Consider the following 22,480-nt stretch of genomic DNA (forward strand, 5'->3'; position numbering starts at 1 on the left):
GCCTACGATACTTGTTATACTTCCAAGGCCACGTTGGCCTCTCCCCATATGTCAGGGGACTGTGCCAGATGCTTCAGAGTGACAGACAAAGTGACTGGGAACGGGACTTCCCTGGTGCTTCCACTGCAGGGGGCGTAGGTTCCATCCCTGGTTGGGGAACTAAGATCCCGCGTGCGGCACAGCGCGACCAAAAAAAAACAAAAAAAGAAAAGGGACTGGGGAAATGGAAGCGAGCCCCAAACTTCAAAATGCAATCCCACATAAAGAAAAAAGCCTTTAAAATTTTTAATACAAAAATACTCATACACAATCTTCCAAACACAACTTCCGACCTTAAATCCTATTTCCCCACAACCAGCAATTCTCAAATCTACATTTCAGTATCTTCCCCCAGAAAATTTCAAGTTTTTTAAGTCTGTCAAAATTGGCGGTAGCACCTGGTACACCCCCCCAAAGGCGGAGCCTGGCCTCGTTCCGTGCGACGCTGAGACACCGTAGGCACGTTGAGGTTTCTGTTTGATTTCACATCTCGACAGTGCGGCGGACGCGACGCCCACGAACACAGCACTTTACTCATTCATCAAACGCTACACGTCTCACAGGATCCAGAGTTCGGCAACTGACGGTCGTCTGTGTTACCTTCCATCAAAACAGGCTTATCTTTTCTTATTCCTGGACATACGGCAGTTCTAGAAGATGGCGCCGCACACACTGCAGTTTATGTGTCAAGGGAAACACTGGGAAGGTGCCGGGGCGCAGACCTGAGGGTGAGGCAGGGGGTCCCGAGCATTCTCGGAGGACGGGACCCGGGCGGGGGTGCCAGGCGGCCTCCCCTTGGTGCTCGCAGCTTATCACCCGCTTTGTACGTGGGCCTGCGACCCCCACGGAGAGAAGCGTCCCCGTGTCCAGAGGCCCACACTGGCGTCGACGCAACACACGAGGGGTCCTGGTCAGCTCCTGATGCGGAGGAATCCTGAGGTGTTTGGGCGGTTTTCATTGTGTTTCTGCTTCACATTAACGACAACGGGCTGAAGCTGACATTCAGGAAAGCCCGACTCCCCTGAAGCAAGCTCCCCCCAGACTCGGAGCAAAGGCCTTGGCCCCGTCGGGAAGGCCCTTCCAGCCCCACGGCTCCTCCGATGCCTTGCTGTGCTCATATCCGTAAACTGGTTTTCTGGAGATGCTCGGAGTTAGTGTTATTTGCTCATTAGTTTAACAGTTTTTGGAAAGAGGGCAACCATATCTAAAATAAGTTTTCCAGTATTTCCTTCAGAAAGGTTATAAAAGAATTTGGAAGTAATATCAAAGCGACTCCAAAATCACACACAATTTTTACTACTGTCAAATACAAAAATAAGTTAATCTGCTCCCCAAAGTGCGCTGCAAAACCACTCCTGATGATCTGACTCGGGTGGAAGTCCCTTCCTGGCAGGAAAGGGTGAGTGACATCGGCCCGCACCGAGGCCCCTGGCTCTGAAGGGCGGGGCTGTGACCGCGGCCGCTGTGCTGGCACCAGGCCTCGGTGCCCCTCGTGCCCAGCCCCAGAGCGCGCAGGCGCCAGGTTCAGGGCCTGAGGAGCATAAATCTACGTCAATCCAGTATTTTCTTAAAAGACCATTTGAGAGAAACGAGAGTTCTGAACTGAAATACCCCACGGCCCCTGCGTCTCACCGAGCAGGTGCGTTTCCAGAGAGAACCGAGCCGCCTGTGGAAGCACCAGCTGAGGACACGGCTTGTTTTTCCTTTGGTCCTACGTCACTTGCCCCAGGGTCACCAGAGAAGGGCCAGTGGGACGGCCTTGGTCAGCCGACTCTCCTAGTCCGTGCTCAGGGGGGCCCGGGCGCCTTGCACCTGGAGCAGGTGCTTCCCCGGGGGTCCCGGCCTGGCCAAGACTCCTTCCCTCCCCCCACAGCTCCCATCGCAGGACCACGGAGCAGTAGTGAACTTGGGTCCAAGTGTTGGTATATCCTGCAATTCTCTGAGGCAAAAACGGTTAAGAGAGAGACAAACAGGAGACCTCAGTGGCAATTTTCAAGAACAATTGTGTAAACTTTTCTGCAGAGCAGATTTCTCCTCACGTTATTTTAAGAAGAAAAGGCCAGAAAAAAGCACCTGCTGCTGAGTGTCCCCTTCCCTCCCATCGTGAGTGGAGACAGGCAGGCACACGGGCTCCTGGCAGGGCGCTCCCAGCGTCCCAGGGTCCACGGGGAACGCTGTGCTTTGCAGAAGCTTCTCCCTGCGTGGGGCTAACGGTCCATGGAAATCTCCCAGGGGACAGTGACAGCCGGGCTGTCCCAAGGCCAGGTGCCCACGCCCAGCAGGCCGGCCCGAGTCCCAGGACGAGCGCTCCTCCGAGGGGCCCTGGCCAAGGGCGTCTGCCCAGCACGGCTCAGGCTTCCCGGGAACAGGCCCACAGCACGCGTGGAGTCACTTAGGGTGACGATGCTCCTGAACTCGCTCTTTCCTCAGCCCGGAGGAGTGCCTGGACGCACACGTCCCCCGCGAGCTCCACGTCCCAGGGTGGGGGTGGGGGGCACCTAGCAGTGCCCTGCTGCGCGGCGGTCACCCGAGATGCCGCTGGGCAGAGCGCCGGACAAACCGTTTCCCTAAGTTGCCACGTCACACAGCTCAGCGGGTCACACACGCATCAGTAAACACGCATTTCAGTCGGTGGTAATTTGTGAAACAAGTTTAGCAAAAATATATTGAGAATAAAAGCCAGAAACTGGTAAAGAAAAGCCACCCGAAAAAATGTACAAACTCTTCCCCCAAGTGATGGGACCCTCCGGGGAAGCTGCCCCACGTGAGCCTGAGCTTTAAAGGCCGACGTGGCAGCAGTGCTTGGTTCAAGTCCACGGAGAGAAAAACTACCGGGGAGATCCCACCACAACACTACACTAGTCACCGTGCTGGGGCCGGCTCCTCACTAGGATGGAAAAGAAGCATTTTGAGGAAAAACTTCACATTAGTACAAGAAAGAAATCATACAGCTGTTTCATAAGAGCAAAATCATCAAAACCATGGTTCCCAGGGCACTCGGGGTCTGAGTCCTTGCCCAGGCCCCACCCTGGTCTCCTCTCCTGAGTGATGGCAACGGGGAAGCAGGCTGGGTGATGTTGTCAAGATTAAAAGAGGTAAGAGTGATCCTCCGAAAAAATACTACTCTATACATCTCAGGGGAGATAAAAACATTTCATATACCAATTACTTTTCCATTGTAACTTTAACCTAGGAAAGTAGAGCGGGAGGGCACCTTGACGTTCTGAGATTCAAGTGTAGCTGTAATGCTGCGTAGTCAGGCTTGTCTGTCCTGGGGCGTCCACACCTCGCAGCTGGAACCACGTGGCTCGGACGGTCAGTGCGGCGCAGCGGGCGCTGCTGGGATGGCTCAGTGACGGGAGGAGCCCCCTCCCGAGGAGGCCTGTGCGTGCGTCCCGGGGGCTGCGGGCGGCATCCTCCGGCCCTCTGCCCGCAGGGCAGGCCGGCCACCCGGGGCCGCCCGATCTCACCCCACCCCGGCCTGGCGCTATTTGCCCTCTGTGACCCTCCGCCAGCACCTCCTCTTCTTCCTCCTCCCCTTGGACTTGGGCTCCGGGCAGGGCTGCTCGGCCGGCTCTGCCCGCAAGTCGTGCTCGCCACAGTACGGCCGCCCGTCCTGGGTGGAGCTGAAGGCTGCCCCGTCCTGGTGTTCCTTGCAAAACGAATTGGGGCAAAAGTGGCAAAATGAAGTGGAAGGTTTCCCACACACGTCACAGTGATGCCAAGGACATTCCCACTTCCCTGCAAGGAAACAAAGTATCACCAGACAGAAGAGAGGAATGGCAACTTGTAACATTTTCGTGGTTGAAAACTAACTTTAAAACAGTCTAGTCAGATGAACACAAACTAAAACAAGACACTGCTTTCCAGGCAAGTGTCAAAAGGTAAAGAGAAGCTAAAGCTGGTGCTCAGAGGCCTGGGGGTCGGAGGGCGGCGAGCAGGCCCCACCTCCGAGCCCAGATGGCCCAGTGGCACCGGGGGCCCTGCCGCCCCGGCTGCTCTGCGGCGACGGGTGTGCAGCCGGGCCGAGTGTTTTGGGGGCCCCAATCTTCTGGGATCTTTCTGGTGTCCCCCTGCAAAGTGCGGTCTGGGAGAACCAGCACGCCTGCCGTGAGCCTCTCTGCCGCCTGCCTGCTGGCCCTGCTGCATCATCTTGTGCCACACACAGCGTTTCTGCTTCTGTTTTACAGTCAAACACATTTGACTTCTCCTTTTCTAGCTTTTCCGCTTCTGTCTTTGGGTGAGGGCCTCTCGGCTTCCCTCCGAGGTGACACGGCCGCTCTGTGCACGCCGGAGCCTGTCATCTCTCTGAAGGGCAGAGCCCAGCCCCAGCCCCAGCCCCTCCCCGTCTTCCCAGCTGAGACCCAGGGGTGCGGGCCCCTCGCTCCCAAGCAGCTCCTCCCGGCACCTTCCCCCAGCCCCTGCTGGCCCCCAAGGGCTGCGCTGGGTGGTCTGGCCTTGGCTGCCCGGGCTGGGGACCCACCGAAGGGCCGCTTGCCCAGGCCCAGGCAGGGCAGGTGGTAGGCCTTGGTGCAGGACTTGCGGTCACACAGCACCAGCTGCCCACCGTCGCCACAGCGGAAGCACTCGTCCTCAGATGGCTTCTTCCCGTCACCTTTCGTTCGACGCCTCCTGGTTTTCTTCTTGGTCTTTTTGCCCTTTTCCTCAGAGGAAAGGGATGCTGAGGTCTAGAATGAATAAATAAATGCAGTTCACTCAAGGGAACTGCGTGCACTGAGGCCAGCTGTCCCGAGGGGTCACCAGGGCCAAGGTCGAGGTCGGGAGCGCCAGGGACCCGAGGGTGGTCTCACAGGAGAAGAGTGGGGGTCTGCAGCCGACAGGGAAAAGGCAGGGGCCCGACCTGTTCCCGTTCACTGCCTGTAGGAAACAACACAGGCCGCCAGCCACAGCGCTGCTCAGGACGTGTGGCCCAGGGCAGGCTCTTTCCCCACGCGGCGTGTCTCGTGAGAACAAATGAAAAAAGCCAGGTGAAGCAGCAGGCCCGCTGTGGGCATCCCACCTCTGGGTCTGGATGCCTGCGGCCGTCCAGAGGCTTCAGGCCCGGGTTTTACCCAGCACAGGGAAGGGGCTAAGTGTGCTGGGTGGAGCCACGTCCCCCACCGCAAAGCCATGTCCTTCCCGGAACCTCAAATGTGACTTTGCTTGGAAGTAGGATTGCTGCAGATGTAAAGCAGTGGGCCCTAACCCTGCACGACCAACCAGCGTCCTTGTGAAAGAGACGCGGAAACAGACACGCAGGCAGAACGCCACGTGCCGCCAGGCGCTGGGGGCAGACCCGCCCCAGGGGAATACGGAGGCTCTGACTTTGGATTCCCGGCTCCAGGCTGTGAAGCCCCAGCACCCTGTGGCCTCTGCAGGGGCAGCCACAGCCCGCGAGCGCAGCAAGCAGCCACGGAGTCTCGCGCCTGGCCTCCCCTGCCGTCCTCGCCCCGCCCGGCAGACTCCGCTCCCACCACCGCTCACCTTGGGCCTGTCCCCAAGGAACCCGCTGCAGTTGGAGGCCCCGCACCGGCAGACTGTTTTCTCGTTGCCCAGACAGTCGAGGTTGTAGTTGAAGGTCAGCTCTGTCCCTGGGTGAGGGAGACAAGCCACACTGGGACACTGCCCTTCTCCCGACCCTGCCAAGAAGCCTGCATCAGGTCTACGAGCCCTGCGCCTGTCGGCGCACCTGTACTATCCCCACATGGCTTTCGATTCCACGCTGCAAGGTGCACGTTCCAAACAAAACACAACTTCCGAATCGCCAGCCGCCCGCCCTCCCCGAACCCGGCGGTCCGCCCACACGCAGCATCAGACAAGGGCCCCTCCACCTGCCCGCTCGGCTGGGAGCCCTGTGGGGAGCCCCGGAGGCACTGTACCTGCAGGAATGTCACACACGGCAAACAGGCCCACGCGAGTGTCACCGTTCACTGTCCACTTGAGGGTCTCACAGTTGGGCTGGCAGCTGTGATTCATGAACCGGGAATAGTTTCCTTTGGGGCCAGCATCGATTATACGGTCCTGTAAGGCACAACTCAGGTTTCAAGCAGCATCTACATACGTGGTCAACTCTCAGCCATCACGTTCTCATTCAAACGGAACTGTCACCATCGTGCTGGACAACTGGTGTTGTACTGAGAACCGTGGTCTCCCAGGTCCACTCAGATGGGACACCCCCAAACCAGTCCTGTTTCTCTTGCTCACAGAGGGCAGGGAGGTCAGCACCACATGGAGGGACCGAGCCCTGGTGAGCGGGGGGCGGTGAGCCGAGCTCCCTGGCGTCAGATGGCAAACGAGGGAGCCGGACACCAACGGCCTGACGGGACAAGACTGACCGCTTATGACACAAACCAGCCAGGAAGTCGAGACAGACCAGCGGTGGAGGAAGCAAGGAGAACGTCCGGAGGCCATGAGGCCACGCCGGCTGATGGGAGGGGGGCCAACCCCCGCGGCAGAAGCAGTCTTGAGATGCACCCGGGCAAAGCGATGAGGGTCCCACCTTCGTGCTCCCGGGACTCGACCCCCCGAAAGGCAAGCGCCTATGTGTACGTGGAGATGTACTCCTATTGTGGCAAAACCCAGACGATGCAATCGCCTGGCATCAGGGAGCGGTGACCTCGGCTTCCTCACCCTAAGGGTCTCTCGTCGACCGCATGACCGGAAGGGACGGGAGAAAGACGTACCGGAGGCGGAAGGGCACTTAAAACTAGGCCACAAAGAGCATCATGGGCACGTGGTAACGCCACACGGTGTCTGTGAGTGGGGGACAGGACGTGTGTAAACACAGGTACCCCAGGAGCGAGGCATCGAGATGCCTGCCAGGCTCCCCTGCCCTGGACGGGCGGCCCCAGGCGGGGGCCTCAGCCACATGCTCACACCCAGACGCTAGCTGCTCTTCTGAAGGTGGACACATCTCAGAAGTGCGTGCTCTGCAGCGTGCTCCTGCCTCGCTGAAAGGAACCGCTGAACTTGCTCTGAGCGGCTGCACGGCTCAGTGCCGAGATGCTGGTGCCCGGCTGTCCTCTACTGATGAACCTGACGCCGTTTCCCGTTCCCGCTGTCACACCACTGCGGCCACGGGCTCTCTGCACAGCTGCTTCTCTTTTTAGTTGGTGCTTAGTCCATGCTGACTCTCTGCCTAGGACCTCTTGTTCCAAGAGGTGAATCCACAGTAGACTCTCCCTCACTTGGCTGTCTCCTGTGCCTCCCCGAATTGTGGCTCTGGGGGTGCAGCTGATCTGTTACTTGGGCACATCCTGTAGGATGTGTCCTGGTCCCTGGCGGCGCTTTTGACGTTAAAAGGCCTTCCTCTGTCTCACTGAATGCACTGGGGCCCAAGTTTTGCCTTGTCTGAGAACAATTCTTTTTTAATTTGACTTCACCTGACACACCTTTGTGCACAATTTTATTTTCAACTTTCAGGATCTCTGTTTCTTAGATACAGCAGAGAAATAGGCTTCGCTTTATGAACCAATCTGGAAATCTTTTAATAGATGAGTTAATCCAACTCCCTTTTACATATATGACTCATATGTTGGGCAGGATTCTATCAATCTAATTTGCTTGTTTATTTGGGTTTTAAGCCTTTTACTATGAAGTAATGGGGTTTTTTAAATACTGATGTTCCTGTTATGTTGGGAACTTTATTTCCCCTGCTGGTTGCCCTTTATCGAGGGCATCTCTGCCTGCATACGGCACCCACACCTCCTCTTGCAGTGGTCTCCCCCGACCCACCTCCGTCCTTACAGCCCAGTTCTCAGTAGCATTCTTGCCTTAATACTTAACAACGCTGAGAACCACTCCTACTCGCTGTACCAGCTTGACTCGGGGGCATCACCATCAGAGGTGAGTTCACCCCCCTCTGGCCTCCCCTCTCTGTCGCTGTCAGGAGTCACAGTTCGGCACAAGTTCCCGATACCTGTACCACCACCAGTCGCTTTGCGGGGTCGCCTGGAACCCATCCTTCAGCAGCTTCCCCCAGGGGACCGGTGCCCTTAGCTCCCGTGTCCACACCTGTCACTCTGACATCCACGTCTAAAGAACCAGTCGGCTGGAGAGAAAGTCTCCAGTTCACACTTTCCTTGAAGACTTTATCAGTGCTGCTCCTCTGTGCTCAGGCACTGGATTCTGCCATGAGAAGCCTTGAGACGGCCTTTCTTCCCCTTACAAGTAACTCAATTTTTTGGCCGAGCTAGCCAGAGGGTTCCTTGTTATGTCCAGTAATTTTAATAAGATATTTATTATGTTGACCATTTTGGATGGACTGCCCCTGAAACACAGGGTATTCTTTCAACACCTAGACTCCCATCACGCAGAGAGACCCTCGTGGCCTGTCCCCCTGGCCACGCCTTCTTTCTGACCTTCCTCTCTGCCCGCCGTGCCGTGTCCGTCCTGCGTCTGCTCAGGCGCCACTCCAGGCGGTTTAAGCTCTGGCTGCTGCTCATTTCACTCTCAGGGCTCCAAGTTCGAGGTCCAGCTCGGCGTGCTAACTGGCCGTCCCGAACCCCTCGTGCTTGAGAAACACACGTTGACCGCTGGGGCGCGATGGTCCCAGCTCTAGCCGTGTTGCCCCAGCCACAGGGAGGTTCTGTGGCCCTGTATCGTCAGGTTCTCCCGAAACGAGCTGGGGTTCCTGGAGCAGCTGCTGGCTGCGTGCTGGCTGTCCTGTCTCTGGGCTCCCTGCTCTGCGGTCACCTGATGGCCCATAGCTCCCCAGGCTCTAGAGCCTCGGGCACCCTCTCTTTGCCTCACAGAAAGCTGCCTTACTTTGGAAGACGGTCCTTCCGAGGCCTGTCACCACAGGTCCCTGGGACCCCACCCACCCTTCTTTCTCTGAGGCCCCCTTCTGAGACCGCTGGATATACGTCTGCTAGTTCATCCTCTTGTGCGACCGTCAGCAGTGAGGAGGTGAGTCGGGACTGCTCAGTCCTGCTGGAGGCAGGCACCTCGGGGGCGGGGGGCCTAGAGGCGCCAGCTCTACAGCACCTCAGCCTCCGAGTCCTGCTCTCAGACGGCGTCTTCCGTCTGCTCGTGGGGGACGAGGCCCTTAGTTTCACTGAAGATGTACTTTGTGTATCTTTTTGTTGCTGCTTTGGAATTGAGCACCACCATCTTCTACCAAGATCCTATGTATAGACTTTTTAATTTTTATAGATCAAGGGGTTTTTTGGCAGCGCCTTGTGGGATCTTAGTTCCTCGACCAGTGATCGAACCAGGGCCTTGGGCAATGAGAGCTGAGTCCTAACCACGGGACTCCCAGGGAACTCCCTACCTCGTGTTTTCTGATTACTATCTTTTCTCCTTTTTTCCTCCCTCTCCCTCCCTTTCTTTCTCTGATTGAGACTTTTCTTTATGCCCTTTTCCACTCTCTCATAAGGTGGAAGTTACACTTTCCATTTCTACTCATTCAGTCATTTCCTGTGTATGCCTGAAAAAGCACGAGTTAGTGAAGTCTCCCCTCCATCCACACCAAACACGCAGCTCACACTGGCCTCGTCTGATGCCCTCTGTGACCGCCATCCCGGCCCCGCTGCCCCACATTCACCAGCAATCGGCACCTGTGACAACCACACCCACACGTGCGCCACCTCTTGTCCACCATCCTTCTCACGCCTCACACGTAACTTCTGAAGCCCTTGAAGAACCTCCTTTACTATCTCCTCCGCCACGTGACGCTGATGGTCAGCTCGCTTGGTCCCAGTCCGGAGGGTGAGAGGTACAGGGTCAACGGTTTTTTTCCCTGAGGAGCAGGAGTGTCCCTGGTTTCCATCATACTTGGAGGAGGCTGACCATCCAACTGTCGTTCCCTGGAACATGCTCTATCTTCTTTTTCTGTTGCCTTTTTCTTTTTTTTTTGGCTGCACTGCGTGACTTGTAAGATCTCAGTTCCCGACCAGGGATTGAACCTGAGCCCTCAGCTGTGAAAGCACTGAGTCCTAACCACTGGACCCCCAGGGAAGTCCCTCTCTGTTGCTTTTCATCTTTGTAGTGTATGGCATCTTACAGGCTTTTTTTTTTTAAACAACATACCTAGGTATAGATTTATTTTTATCTATCCTGCACAGAACTTGTTCAGCTTCATCCATGAAATGATCCATGTCACAGAGATTCCATAAAATTCTTTTTCCACCTCGCCTCTCCCCCAGGTCTCCCGTCTTCCTTCTGGAACATCTACTGAACGTCTGTCTTCCCACCTCTCGGCCTCTTTCTCCGAGCCTCATCACTCTATCTTCCTGTGCCGCGCGTCCTGACGGATTCTCGGATGCTCCTTCTACTGCAGTCACTTCCCTGCTGCGGTCTAACTTTTCTTAACCCATCCACTGGGTTATTTTCAATGACTATATGTTAACTCCCAGTTTTAACTGTTGGTTCAAATCTGCCTGATTTATCCCTCAATGTCTTGTTCCTGTATCTCTAAATCTCCTTTTATGGCTTTAACCGTCTGTAACATATTTAATCCTTTCTTTCAGATTTAATCTTATTCCCTCAGATTCTCACCGAAAGCTAAGCCTTCTATGTGAGGGTCTGCTTACGGAGATCCTGTTCTGTTGCATTTGTACACGTTTAGGGAGGTATGGCTTATCTTTTACTCTTGCAGGAAATGGATGAGGTATGAATTGTTTCAACGTCTCATGCATCATGGACTTTATCTTGGCTTCAGCCAGGTGCCCTCAGTGAATTATCATTTCAGGGACTAATCTGTATGTTAAGTGATCAACCTGGCATTTTTCACAACATGTAAGTAGTTCAAATTTAGACGCCTAAACACAGGAAGGCATAGGCCTAGGGTTCCCATTTCTAATCAAATAACCCCCCTCACCACCACCCCCCAAAATGAGGGGGGATGGCAGAGGGTACGTAAACTTGCCACCTCCTGGGGTTGTGTCTCCTTGGAGCGACCAGAAGGGGCCTGTCAGCTGGGCACCCGGTGTCCCGGATGTGCCGGCTCTTCTCCACCTGCACTCGTGACAAATCGTCTTACCCACCTGCTGAGAACGCTGACCCCTCCAGCAGACAAATGTTCACAAACCTGGGCTTCAGGCACCTAACAAGCACCCCAGAAGACTCCATTATGTACCCAGAAGGATGTGCAACTCCCCTAATCTTGCTCTTCCCTGACCCTGGGAAAGACTGTTCAGTGTGCCCGTCACGCGTCAGAGGGACACGTGACGCTCCAGGAGGCCCCACGCCGAGAGCTGCTCACCCTGGCCCTCGGGCAGTGGCCAAAAGACACTGTGCTTGAGGAGACAAGCACAGGTGCCCGAAACACACCTACGCAGACGACACGACAGCACCACCTGGTGTGCAGTCCGACGCCACGGAAAGCCCCGTGCAGACAGACACGGACCCTGAAGACGCACCACGTTACCTTGTCTATGGTGAGCATGTAGAAGTGGGTGATGTCGTTCTCATGTGCACGTCGGATCCTCGCCATGCACTCCTCCTCGTCGATGAGCTCCCCCACGTACTCGTTCACGAACTCTCCCTGGAAACCAGAAGAGCGCGCTGCTGATGGCCAACAGCCCAGCCGAGCCTCGGCACTGGGACCCAGAGCCCACAACAGGAGCAGGCATCGGGCAGGGGCTCGCCAAGTCCCTGGACGTTACGGCCAAGGCGGGCGGTTCTATGCGTGTTTCGTGAAGGCTGTCACTGAAGCCTGTACCTGAGCCTTCTTCTGGAAGCAGCAACACGCTAACCCTTGCTTCCCAGCACTCCCGTGTCTTTGGGGCGCTTGTAACCGTCAGCCCCCAGCTCCCACAGAACCCGCCCTCACCGCTCGACCTCCCCAGCAGAGACAGAGCAGGGCTCCTGCAAGAGCCTGGATGAACCAGCAGGCAAGGCAGGTGCAGGAACAGGGCTGCTGGGGTTTTTCTCTTTCAAAGCAGCCTTCTTGACGCTGCTGGGATCAGCCGAGAACAGTCCTGGGTCTGAGGCTGCCCGCGCTCGCTGCAACAAGCACGCAGTTCCGCCATTCAGCCTGCAAGCGGAGACAGGCTGTGCGTGGTCCCTGTCACCTCCCGACAGCCTGGTCCCGCACTGTCCCGGGACGGCCCCCACGGAAGCCGCGTCCACAACGCTCTGCTTGGTGACCCTTCTGGCTGCCCTTCTAAGCAAACCTTTCCCTTCCCAACAGCAGCCGTCAGAATTCTGACTGAAGGCGCGTTTCAAGGAATTTAAGGGTTTCACTCTGATAGATATCTTTCACGTAATGTTTTACAATCCTCAGTTGTAACAACTCAAAAACCGTTTTTGAAATACTGTTCTCACATGAGTGCAAAAGCACCATGGGCAAAGCCAAGTCCGAGGAAGCAGCGAGTGAGCCCTGGGGATAGACACACACACACACCCCTTCCCGATGTCCCTCTTGGACACACACACACACACACACACACCCCTTCCTGATGTCCCTCTTGGACACACACACACACACACACACACACACACACACACACACCCCTTCCTGATGTCCCTCTTGGACACACACACACACACACACACACCTTCCTGATGTCCCTCTTGGCCACCAGGCCCCAGCCTTTGCCGTCTGTCTTGATGATCTTGGTCTCGGGGTACTGGCGCTTGGTGAAGCACTGGTTCTGGCAGAACGCACCCGCCGGGCACACCTGCGGATGGCACTCGAACATCAGCATGCGGTTCAGACACTCCGAGTCGGAGCCACAGGGGTTCTCGTCGGTGGGCTTGCAGTTGCACTTGGGGATCTCGGACATGTCCGCCGTGTGGATCTGCACTTTCCCATAAGGCTTGTTCACCTGCGGGCGAGAGCCGCCGCCTCAGCCCACTCGCCCTGGAGCGCTGCCAGGGTCCCGGCTGCCGCTCCTACCCCACCCACCCATCCAAGCCTCCCGGTGGCCTTTCAGACTCAGGCCAAGCGGGGACACGGCGGGGAGGCAGGTGGAGGCGGGCCCAGCCCTGCGCTGGAAGCTTTGCGAGGTGGGCGGCAGGGCAGTCCCCGCAGCACCCCATGCTGGCTCATCTCAGCACTGTGTTCTTCGTTCATCCGAGAGCCAGGCAGAGGAGAGAGACTGCGTGGGACTGCTCAGTGACGCGGGGCACCCAGCCAACGCCACGAGACCTGATCCCCTCGCAGACCCCCTCACCCAGCACACAGAGGCGCCTAAGGAGGCGGGCACACGGCAGCCCCGCCCTTGTCAACTCACGGCTCCTTGTTAAGAAACCAGAGCAAACAATAAAGCAGCAGAGAGAATTGAAAAGAAGAAAAATAATTGAAAAGAACTGAATTGAAAAGAAGAAAAGCAGAAATGAGCAGCTCTAGGGAAACCGTGGTGAGAGACGCCCTCTTCCCCTGCTGGGGGAGAAACTGCAGTGATGCCAGCGTGTTGGGGGAAAATCTGGAATAGGCCTCAGGAATCCCAGTTTCATGCTCTCTGACCCAGTAATTGCATGGCTGGGAACTCATCCCAAAAAAAAGACTAAACACACATTAGTACAGGGAATGCTTCCTTCACACAGACATTGACCGCAGTCCAGATTTTAGGAGCAAAGACTGAGCCCTTGAGCTGCCAGAAGGTGGCCAGCACGCGTCGAGAGGCCGCAGGGCCCCGGGCGACAGGGTGCGGGTGCACCGGCTTGCCGAGTGCGGTCGGCTGCGGAGCGCCAGGTGCTGGCACTTCCTGCGGTGCTCCAGGCCCACGCACTGGGGAACACGGCCCCTGCCTGCCCTCCCCACACCCCGAGGCGGAAGAGCGCTCTGTCAGGGGCTCCGGCCGCACACTGGCCTGGGGGCGGCCACCGCTCCTCTGAGCCTGTCTGCAGCACTTGGTGACGGCGTGCGTGGTCCGGGGGCTCGGCCTGTCCCTCTGCTCCTCCTGCCCCAGGCAGCCTGGCCAAGACTGTAGTTCTAGCCCCCGCTGACCAGCAGGCTGAGCCTCACCCGGAGGCAAAGCAGAGACCGCCTGGGCAGAAACCCCTGCCCACACCCCGTGCCGCCGCATGGCAAAGGTCACACTGGGTGACAACGGCATCTTCTCCCCGCCTAGGACACCTCGTGCAGCTGTCCCGGGCAGAGACCCTTGCTTGTGGCCAGCCTCCTGGCCGCCGAGCCCAGCCTGGGGAGGAAAAGTCCGCGGGCCTGAGAGCGACTCACTCCCACCCCCTGCCCTAGCCCCGCCAGGACGGTCACCTTGATGTGCTTGTAGGGCGGGGGCCTGCGCGCGCTCTCCTGTGTTTCTCGGGCTTCCCTTTGAAGTTTGATTTCACGGAAACGAGCTTCGGCTTCTTGCAGTGCTAAAAAGTCAACAAAGTGTGAGTGAAAGATTTTAGCAAATCGACACATCCGCCCTTTACGCTCTGTATTTTAACGGTTTAGTCTAAACTTCCATCTCACTGCTAAGTGTTGTCTGCGGTTTCCTTAAGACCAGAGGTGGGCCGCACGGCGTCCACACAGACGGGAGCTCGGAGACGCCCACTGGCTAGAGAACCCGGGGGCAGCTCGGTGGGGCCTCTCGGCGAGGGAGCGCAGCGCGTCCGGCCTCCGCATCTGCCAGCCAACCCTAAGCCACCACGCGTCCGCGTCCGGCGACCTCCCTTTTGTAACAATCCTTGAGAAAGCTGATGGGTCAGCTGTGTGCGGAGGCCCCAGGCGAGCAGAGGGCCTGCGGCCACCTCCCCGGAAGGGGCGAGGGCACAGGCCCCACTTCCCCGCCGTCCTCACTTGCCGCCCGTCCCGTCCCCTCTGGTCGCCCGGGCAAGACCTGCGTGCCATCTTCTCTGTCCCCACCCAGGCTGTGGAGTCGGGGGCAGGGCATCCTGTCGACCTGCCCACACCTGCCCCTCGGGGCACCTGAGTGTCTGCTCATGGGCAAAGGGAGCCCGCAAGCCAGTGCGCAAGGCCCGGACCGCAGGCCAGTTTCCTGCACGCCGCCATCTCACGTAAAGGCAAGCGGTAAGGGATTCCTGGAAATTAGTACGCAGATAATTTCTTAAAAATAGCTTTAATGCGTGTTAGTGAAAGTCACCACAGACCAATGTTAGAAAAGTCATTAAACAGTACCTCTTACCCTCTGCTTCAACAAACCAGTCTACAGACCTACTTTTTTCTAATGTAAAGTACAGCTGGAATGCCGAGTCCAGCGTTTTCTACAGAGGTCAAACATTTGGAAGCAGAAATCAGGACTAGCAAAGGCACCCGAGCGCGCTGTCTCCGACCACCTGGGAACCAGCCTCCGTACCGTTTTTGAAGACTCTTCCGATCCCTCTGACCCCCTGGTAGCGGCTGCCCCGGTCCCCCTCCATGTACGGGAACACTCGCGCCTGATGCGTCCAGTAATAATCTTTAGACCCAAAGAAAAACACAGGGAATTCTCCAATCTCGTGCTTCATTTTCTGAATATTTGGGGGAACATTTTTGGGATGGCAAACTTCTGCCGGCCACCATCTATTATAAATATTAAAAACAGGATTCACAGACTCTTCAGAGAGAGTGACAGTAATTTCAATGCGTTAAGTTCTGTAAAGTAAAAGAAGACATTTGAACAAGGAAAGAGGAGCAGGTGCCTCCTCCCACACCTGTAGTTCCCCAGCTTCACCCAGATGATGTCCTGGAAGTGCAGCTTCTTCCCGGCCCTGCAGTCGTTGCAGAACCAGCTGCCGTCGGGCATCTCGATGTTCAGGCAGTCGGGGTGGAAGGCCGCCGGGCAGGACTCGCAGCACAGCAGGCTTCCCCCTGCACAGAGGGCGCCGTTTAGCCCCACCCGCCCGGCTCAGCCCCATGGCCTTCCCAGTCTACAGCTCTTACCCTCTGACCCTCAGACAGTAGCTTAAAAAGAGTCACCTGCATGTAAACACAAAGCACGTTTTGTTTTCACCACTAACGAAGTCCCATAAGCCTGTGAAACGGTCACGGTTAACTCAGAGGTACCACGTATGCGACTATGTGTGCAAGCAAGCATGGGGCGGCAGCAGGAGGGTGGAGAGCCAGAGCCTGAAAGGCGCTGCAGCCGGCCCCCCACCCTCGGCCCTGGGAGTGCCTGGAGGAGCAGTACTCTGACCATCCTGATGGACCCGACGGAATCACAGGGCTGGACGCTGGGGGGCTCCTCACCTTTGGAGCACACGAAGCACCAGCTCACGTTGACATGGGCGTGATGCCTCTTGCCCTTGCGGGCGGTGAAGTGATTCGTGCAGATGACGCTGTTGGACGCGATCACCGAGCAGCCCGCCGCCAGACACGCGTCCCCACCATGGTAGGCGACCGGGCATCGGACACACCGCATCATTTTACCTGGAGAAGGGGAGACACCCCAGAGCCCAAGGCACTGAGCAGGGCACCCCAAGGAACCAAGCCTCCACAGGTTTGCAGGGCTGCTGTGGAAATACACTGGAAGCAGTTAATGAAAAAAATAACTAGAGTGGGAGGGTAAGGATATTTATTAGATGTCATGAAAACACATTTCCTTAAGGCGATGGTGCTTCAAAACGATGTCAGAAAACCGTCAGGCATTTAAAACGCTGTTTTCTAAAATGAGGTCAACCAGGGTTTCTCGGCCTGGGCACTGCTGGCCCAGCGGGGGCCCGCGGGGCCGTCCTGTACACGGGACAGTGTTTAGCAGCACCCCGGCCTCTACCCGCTAGGCGCCAGCAGAGAGCCCCCAGCATCTCCAGACATGGCCGTGTGTCCCCTGGAGGGCCGGCTGAGAACCGCTGGCGTCAGGAAGCAAAGGTCACCCGCCACCCCGAAGCCCACAGACCTAACGTGACATAATGTAGATGTGACTGAACTTTAAAATATTTTTCTCGCACGTGAAGGACCATTAAAGCCAGAACAAATAGAATCCATCAAAATGGCTCAAAGGCCTCCCGCTCCTAAAGCCAGGGATCTTTAAGACGACATTTAGGGCAGGAAGGAAGGAGAACATCAAGAAAGACCCTAACCACCAACCCCCCATCCCCACCCCGTGTGGAGTCAGTGACAGAAGAACCACCAACCGTTCCTCCAAATCCACATCAGAGGCAAAGCTCTCTGGTGACAAGCCTGACAGCCACTGCCTGCCCTCTATGCGCCCGGGACCGTGTCAAACCGGCATGGAGGCTCTCGCTCGCGTCTGTACCTTTCGACGGCCTTGGGTTCGAGGGGTTGGAAGCGTGGCAGCTCAGGCAGCTGTGCAGAGGGCAGCGGAAGCCCCGGCTCTCGAACACCGTCAGCGGGAACTTGCGCACGCAGGCCTCGTGGTAGAACTTCCCGCACTGTGACACGACGCAGCGCTTGACGTCGGTCTTGCTCTCCTTACACACGAAACACGAGTGAATCCCTGACGGGTTGGAGGGGTGGAGAGAGGGGCACAGAACAGGACTTGAGCTGCAGCTCCTCGTGGCTAGAGCACTGGCTCCTCCTTCAACCCCGCCGGGATCTGAGCCCCGGCTCTGCCGCAGGGACAGGCCGGTCTGACCAGGCGGCCCAGGCGGGGCGCGTCCTCAAATGAGCCAGGAACTCTGGGGAAGGGGCTCCTCCCAAGAAAGGCTCCCACCCTCCCTCCGAGGGCAGCAAACCAACTGCGGAGGTGCCCCACAGCCGGCCCCGGGGGCTTCCGGGAAGGCTCCGGGTGTACTCCTGACACAGCACCAGTTGTGAAGAGTCCGGCCAGGGGACAGGAGGTGGATGGTAACCTCGGCCGAGAGCCGGAGCGCACGGTGGGGCGGGGCGGGGCGGGGCGTACCTGAGGTGCACTCGCTGCACGTGAACCTCCCCTCCGGCCTCCGGGAGAGGCCCAGGCAGGCCAGGTGGAAGGCGCCGCAGCAGGGGCCCTCACACAGAACCAGGCTGCCCGGCTTCTCGCACAGCTGCGGGCGACAGGGGCGTGAGACCAAGTGTGAGAAGCAAAACTCCACACGATCCCCCAACCCCTAGGGCTCTGGGGCCCTGGCTGAGGGGAGGGAGGAGGGCCGACGAGGCCGGGCTCCCCAACCGGCTGCGTCGGAGGCCGCCCACCCCTCACCTGACACACGTGCTCCTTCTTGGCGGTCACTCCTCGTTCAGACCTTTTAGACGAGACGGACACTTCGGTCTGGGTTTCGTCCGCACTCTCGTCTGGGGACTCCGGGGGCTCGTCTCCGGGGCCATCTGAGACCTGGGAGGAAGGAGGCGGACGACAGTTCACAGTGGCCGCCAGCAGCCCCGCCAGCTCCCCTCACACGCGGCACCACTGGTGCCCGTGACGACACACTTGCCGATAAGCTGTGTACAAATTCGGAAACGGGCTCCAACCCGCTTGATTTTTGGTACACAATGTGCGCAAGGGGCACAAGGCTTAACAGCCTCTCCCCATTCCTTAAAAGTGAAGTAACTTTTATGAAAACCCAATTTGGTCTAGTAGGTGACCTAAGATGGGCTTGGGGACCCAGAATCTTGGCTTTTCTTACCCGATCTGCTAAAGGTTCAACCACCTTAAGGGAAGGGAAACAAGTTAACCCCCAACACGCTTTTGTGTCAAGTGCAGGCCTTGGTGGCGCGATTGTGTCACTCCGGCCGTGGTCGGACGGTCGGCGACTCGGGACTCGCGTGCTCACCGAGGTCAGGAGCCGGTCTTCCAGACTCATCGCACCCGTAACTGACCACCCGCCCGTTCACCTCCCCCCCACGGGGCCAGGTGGGGAGGGGGCACAAGCTGCCGCCTGTGCCCACGGCAGTCCGCGCGACAGGCGGAGAGACGGGGACTCGGAGCAAATGCAGTGACTCACGGGCCGTGTTCCGTCCGTCTCGCCTTCATTTACCAGCGATGAGTGAGGCCGGGCTACAGCCTCCCCTCATCACTGTACACAGCTTTTTCCCTCACTTGACCAGCAATAGCAAATCTTTAAATAGAAATCAATAAATCTTTAGTCAGAAAACTTTCTCATATATCAAATTCAGGTTTGTTTTAAAGCCTAAAAACACATTTGGTATTTATCTGATGTTTATCAAATCAATGTTGAAAACTGAATTTTTCAACAGAGCGTATAAGCTACATTTCCTATACACCTCAATAATCACAGCAACCAGTAATTATGATCTAGGCTTGCTGCTTGCCAGTGAACACAAAGCTAGAAATTGAATCGGGCCACACTGTTTTTTTAAAAAAACCACCAAAAAACAAAAGAAACCCCAGCAGGCCATTCACCCAATTCTGTAGCCTCACCAGTGAAATTTTCCCAGATTTACCTCCCTGACACTACAGGGAGCAGCAGAAGGAAAAAACCCTGATAAACAAAAGGGTTTTTGCTGACGTAAAACCTGGTGTTAAAGTGGGCTGACTTTTTCGAGGGATGTGTTGCTGCTGACTTGGCACCGGTGGCAGGGTGACGGGTGTGTGAGCCACCGTGCCAGCCTGGACGCTCTCCTAGGCTTGACAGCATGAACAGCACTAAAGCACAGGTCTCAGCCCGCTGCCGTGAGGCTACCCAGTGGAGCCCTCCCCTACGGCTCACCTCCTAGCCCTTCACACTGACACCCGAAAGAAGGCAGTAAACTGGAAGAATGCTCTGAGTTCAAATCCCAATTCAACGTGTCCGTCAGATGCAGGGTCACAGATGGGGGCGAGCACCTGAGGCGAGTCTGCAGCAGGTGCTGGGGCAGCCGGGCACCGGGAAGGGCAGCAGCCCCGCTGGCCCCGGTCCCACTAGGCCGCCTGAGAACCGAGGCCCAAAGAAAGGGCCTTCACGTGGGCTCCAGGGAAGAGCCCGGTGCCCGACCCACCAACCCAGGTTCTTCCCTCAACGTGGCTGCAACAAATTTAAAAGCTAAAAAAAGAAAAAAAAGAAAAAGAAAAAGAAAAAAGAAAAAAAAAAGAAAAAGAAAAAATGCACGGAGAGAAAGACAGAAAACACAGACCAGTCCTGGGTCAAAGGAAGGAACAGCACCTTTTATTTAAGATTTACAGAAAAAGTGAGCACGTTTCCACTTGGAGATATTTCCTAAATTAACAAAGTCTGGTTTGAGGAAATAAACACTGAATACATATTTTGAATGGAAGTATAAATGTTCACGACACACACGAGGCGCATGTCCTGATGGGTCTAAGATACACACACAGCATCAGACCTTACAACAGCACAGTCCGTGACGGGTGCGGGAGGGTCCAGCTTCCATCCCACCGCAACCCTTCCCCGCGACTCAGCGGACCCCTAGCACACGGCCGGCCGGGGGTCTGAGGGCAGAGCGGGCGGGCACCTGGCTCCGGCTTCAGGCTCCACCTCCACGTGCACCAGGGGCCGGTACTTACTCGGAGATGCGTTTGTGAAAGCGACACATTCACCTGCACGGTCCCAACACAGTCCCAAATCTCAGGCTACGACCTCTACGGTCTATTCCATATCCAATAGGATGCATTCGGAAAGAGAAAAACGCAGTGACTGAGTGGACGGACGCGGACTGCCGGGCACTTCCCGCCGCACCCGAATCCACCAGAGCCATGCCTGCGGCTGCTCGACCAGCAGCTTAGCTCCTGACTTTCCAGCTTCCTCCAGTCTGAAAATACTCTACTCTACTCAGTATGTGACAGCACGGAACTGCCCGTTTGCCTCAGAAATACATTCCTCTACGGGCAGAGAATGTGGTCTCCGTGATCATTACAGGGATTTTTCAGGATGATTATTAACGAACATAATGTAACCTAGTGAACACATTTAAACCAACTTCGAGAAGCGACTTATGCGAATCCCAGGCAGGTCCCTCCCTGCCGGGGCTGGAGAGCAGTCCCCTACGCCTCGGACAGAGTTACAGTGAGGTTCAAATCTTTTAACAAAACACATCCCTTCACAAGTTGAACACTACATCATTTTAAAAATACAATTACAGACCTTGAACAACAGATATTTCTATAAACCAACATTACTTTTATGTTTAAGTTACGCTTTTGTAAAGGAAGAAATAGATAACTAGAAGTGTGTTCACATAGGATTTTGGATTGACAAATGATACGAATCCTGTGCCCAGGAGATTTAATGAGCTTAAAGTCAAAAGACTAATCTCAAACAGGTCTTCCAAGTTAATATCACAGTGAAATACTAGGGTGGAATTAAAGTAATTTGTAAATTAGTCATTCATCACCTGAAATACTACAATTCAAAGAAAAGTTATTGAACTTGTATTAAAGCAACCCCTCTAGATGACACAGCTCGACCCTTCCTAGCTGCCCCCGAAGTCCAGGTCTGAGTCGTGGGAACACACCCTGGCACTATCCTCACACCCACCTTCTAACCAGGCAGCCCCAGGAGGTGCCAGTAAGACCCACGTGGTGGCCAGGCAGGCCGTGGGGCTGCTGTTCCAGACGCAAGGCCAGCCCTCGTCACAGATAAAATGAGTCTCTAAAATGTCCTATCAACCCAACGTTGTCCCAACTGTGTCCCCAGCGGGGGCTGTCCCACAGAGAGTGGGCTAGAGAGGGGAGCTGGGGAGGGGCCTGGCCGGTGGCTGCAAGTGCAGCGCTGAGTGACCCACCCCACCCCCACTGATAGGCCGGGCTGCCCTCCCCCACCTCAGCCGTTTCTGGAAGGTGCAATATGCCCTGGACGGTTAGCACATGCTTCAAAACACATGCCAAAGAATTATATGCAAAACCCCAATACCTACATTCAGGCCAGAAAAAACTGTAGCCGTGGATCTACCAGGTAACCAGGTAGCTACAAAGGCATCTCACAAGATGAGGCCTGTCTGGTTCCTAAACAGACACTGAGTAGGCGGGAGGGCCCCCCAGGGTGTCCTCGCTGGTGGAAATGCCCAAAGCGAGTGGCCCCTGACCCCGGCAGTACAAGCGACAAGATGGAGGGATGCAAGGCATGTGTTTGTTACCTGCAGAGGACACCCAACTTTCCATCACTGGCAAGTACATCAGTACTAATTTCTAATATTCTAGGTAAAACAGCAGAAACAGTACTTAAAAGGATGAAAATCAATTTCACTGACCAAAAATCCTAAAATATACAGGAGTCAGCATATTTCTTAAAAAAAAAATGGAAAGCCAATCATAGATTTGAGAGCATTTTGAGAAACGTTTTCTAATAAGATAGTGATACTTCAGTTCTTTCAGCAGAAGACTATAATTTAGATTCATAATCTAAAAGATAAAACTGAGTCCTCAACAATTACTACTCCTGTTCACAGGTTTCTAAAAGCTGAGGTGATGAAGCTATTGATTTTAAAAGCATAAATGCTAGTTTCACACTAAGTCAAGGCAGCTCTCACCCGGTCCACATACAAACGACTAGCTGACCAGAACCACCTTAAACGTGAATCAATACCTGAAAGGAGCAGATGCGCTTCAGAAGCGAGCTGAGTTAGAAACAACCAAATGGAAAAGAGATCAGGCACACTTGTCAAAGTCACAGTGACCGTACTCTCCAGTTCCCCTTTCAGACAGGAGTCCCTCCTGGGCGGAGGGCGGGGTGGTGGTTCTCACCCACCTGGGCCCGCAAGAGGCCTCGCCCAAGC

The 22,480-nt window shown here is 55.9% G+C and overlaps 1 protein-coding gene and 1 non-coding gene across 7 annotated transcripts in view; both read right to left on the reverse strand.

Annotated features, from left to right (window-relative positions):
* Window positions 1-277: 277 nt before the first annotated feature.
* NSD2 (nuclear receptor binding SET domain protein 2) overlaps window positions 278-22,480 on the reverse strand; it is a 77,199-nt gene continuing 54,996 nt past the window's right edge. For all 6 annotated transcript variants that reach the window (XM_060106989.1, XM_060106997.1, XM_060106966.1 and 3 more), the window contains 13 exons: window positions 18,012-18,143; window positions 17,733-17,856; window positions 17,127-17,327; window positions 16,121-16,300; window positions 15,586-15,742; window positions 15,249-15,454; window positions 14,201-14,304; window positions 12,540-12,809; window positions 11,408-11,524; window positions 5,919-6,060; window positions 5,524-5,630; window positions 4,523-4,727; window positions 278-3,780 (listed from right to left, as the gene is read on the reverse strand). In XM_060106989.1, coding sequence (XP_059962972.1) covers window positions 3,527-3,780; window positions 4,523-4,727; window positions 5,524-5,630; window positions 5,919-6,060; window positions 11,408-11,524; window positions 12,540-12,809; window positions 14,201-14,304; window positions 15,249-15,454; window positions 15,586-15,742; window positions 16,121-16,300; window positions 17,127-17,327; window positions 17,733-17,856; window positions 18,012-18,143 — 2,199 coding nt within the window. In that variant the 3' untranslated portion in view covers window positions 278-3,526. The remainder of the gene's footprint in view (window positions 3,781-4,522; window positions 4,728-5,523; window positions 5,631-5,918; window positions 6,061-11,407; window positions 11,525-12,539; window positions 12,810-14,200; window positions 14,305-15,248; window positions 15,455-15,585; window positions 15,743-16,120; window positions 16,301-17,126; window positions 17,328-17,732; window positions 17,857-18,011; window positions 18,144-22,480) is intronic.
* LOC132501748 (small Cajal body-specific RNA 23) lies at window positions 6,167-6,294 on the reverse strand. Its single transcript, XR_009534306.1, has one exon. It is a non-coding gene; the product is annotated as a small Cajal body-specific RNA 23 (non-coding RNA).

The sequence above is a fragment of the Mesoplodon densirostris genome, chromosome 1 (genome assembly GCF_025265405.1).
Source record: "Mesoplodon densirostris isolate mMesDen1 chromosome 1, mMesDen1 primary haplotype, whole genome shotgun sequence".
In the NCBI taxonomy this organism is placed as follows: Eukaryota; Metazoa; Chordata; class Mammalia; order Artiodactyla; family Ziphiidae; genus Mesoplodon; species Mesoplodon densirostris.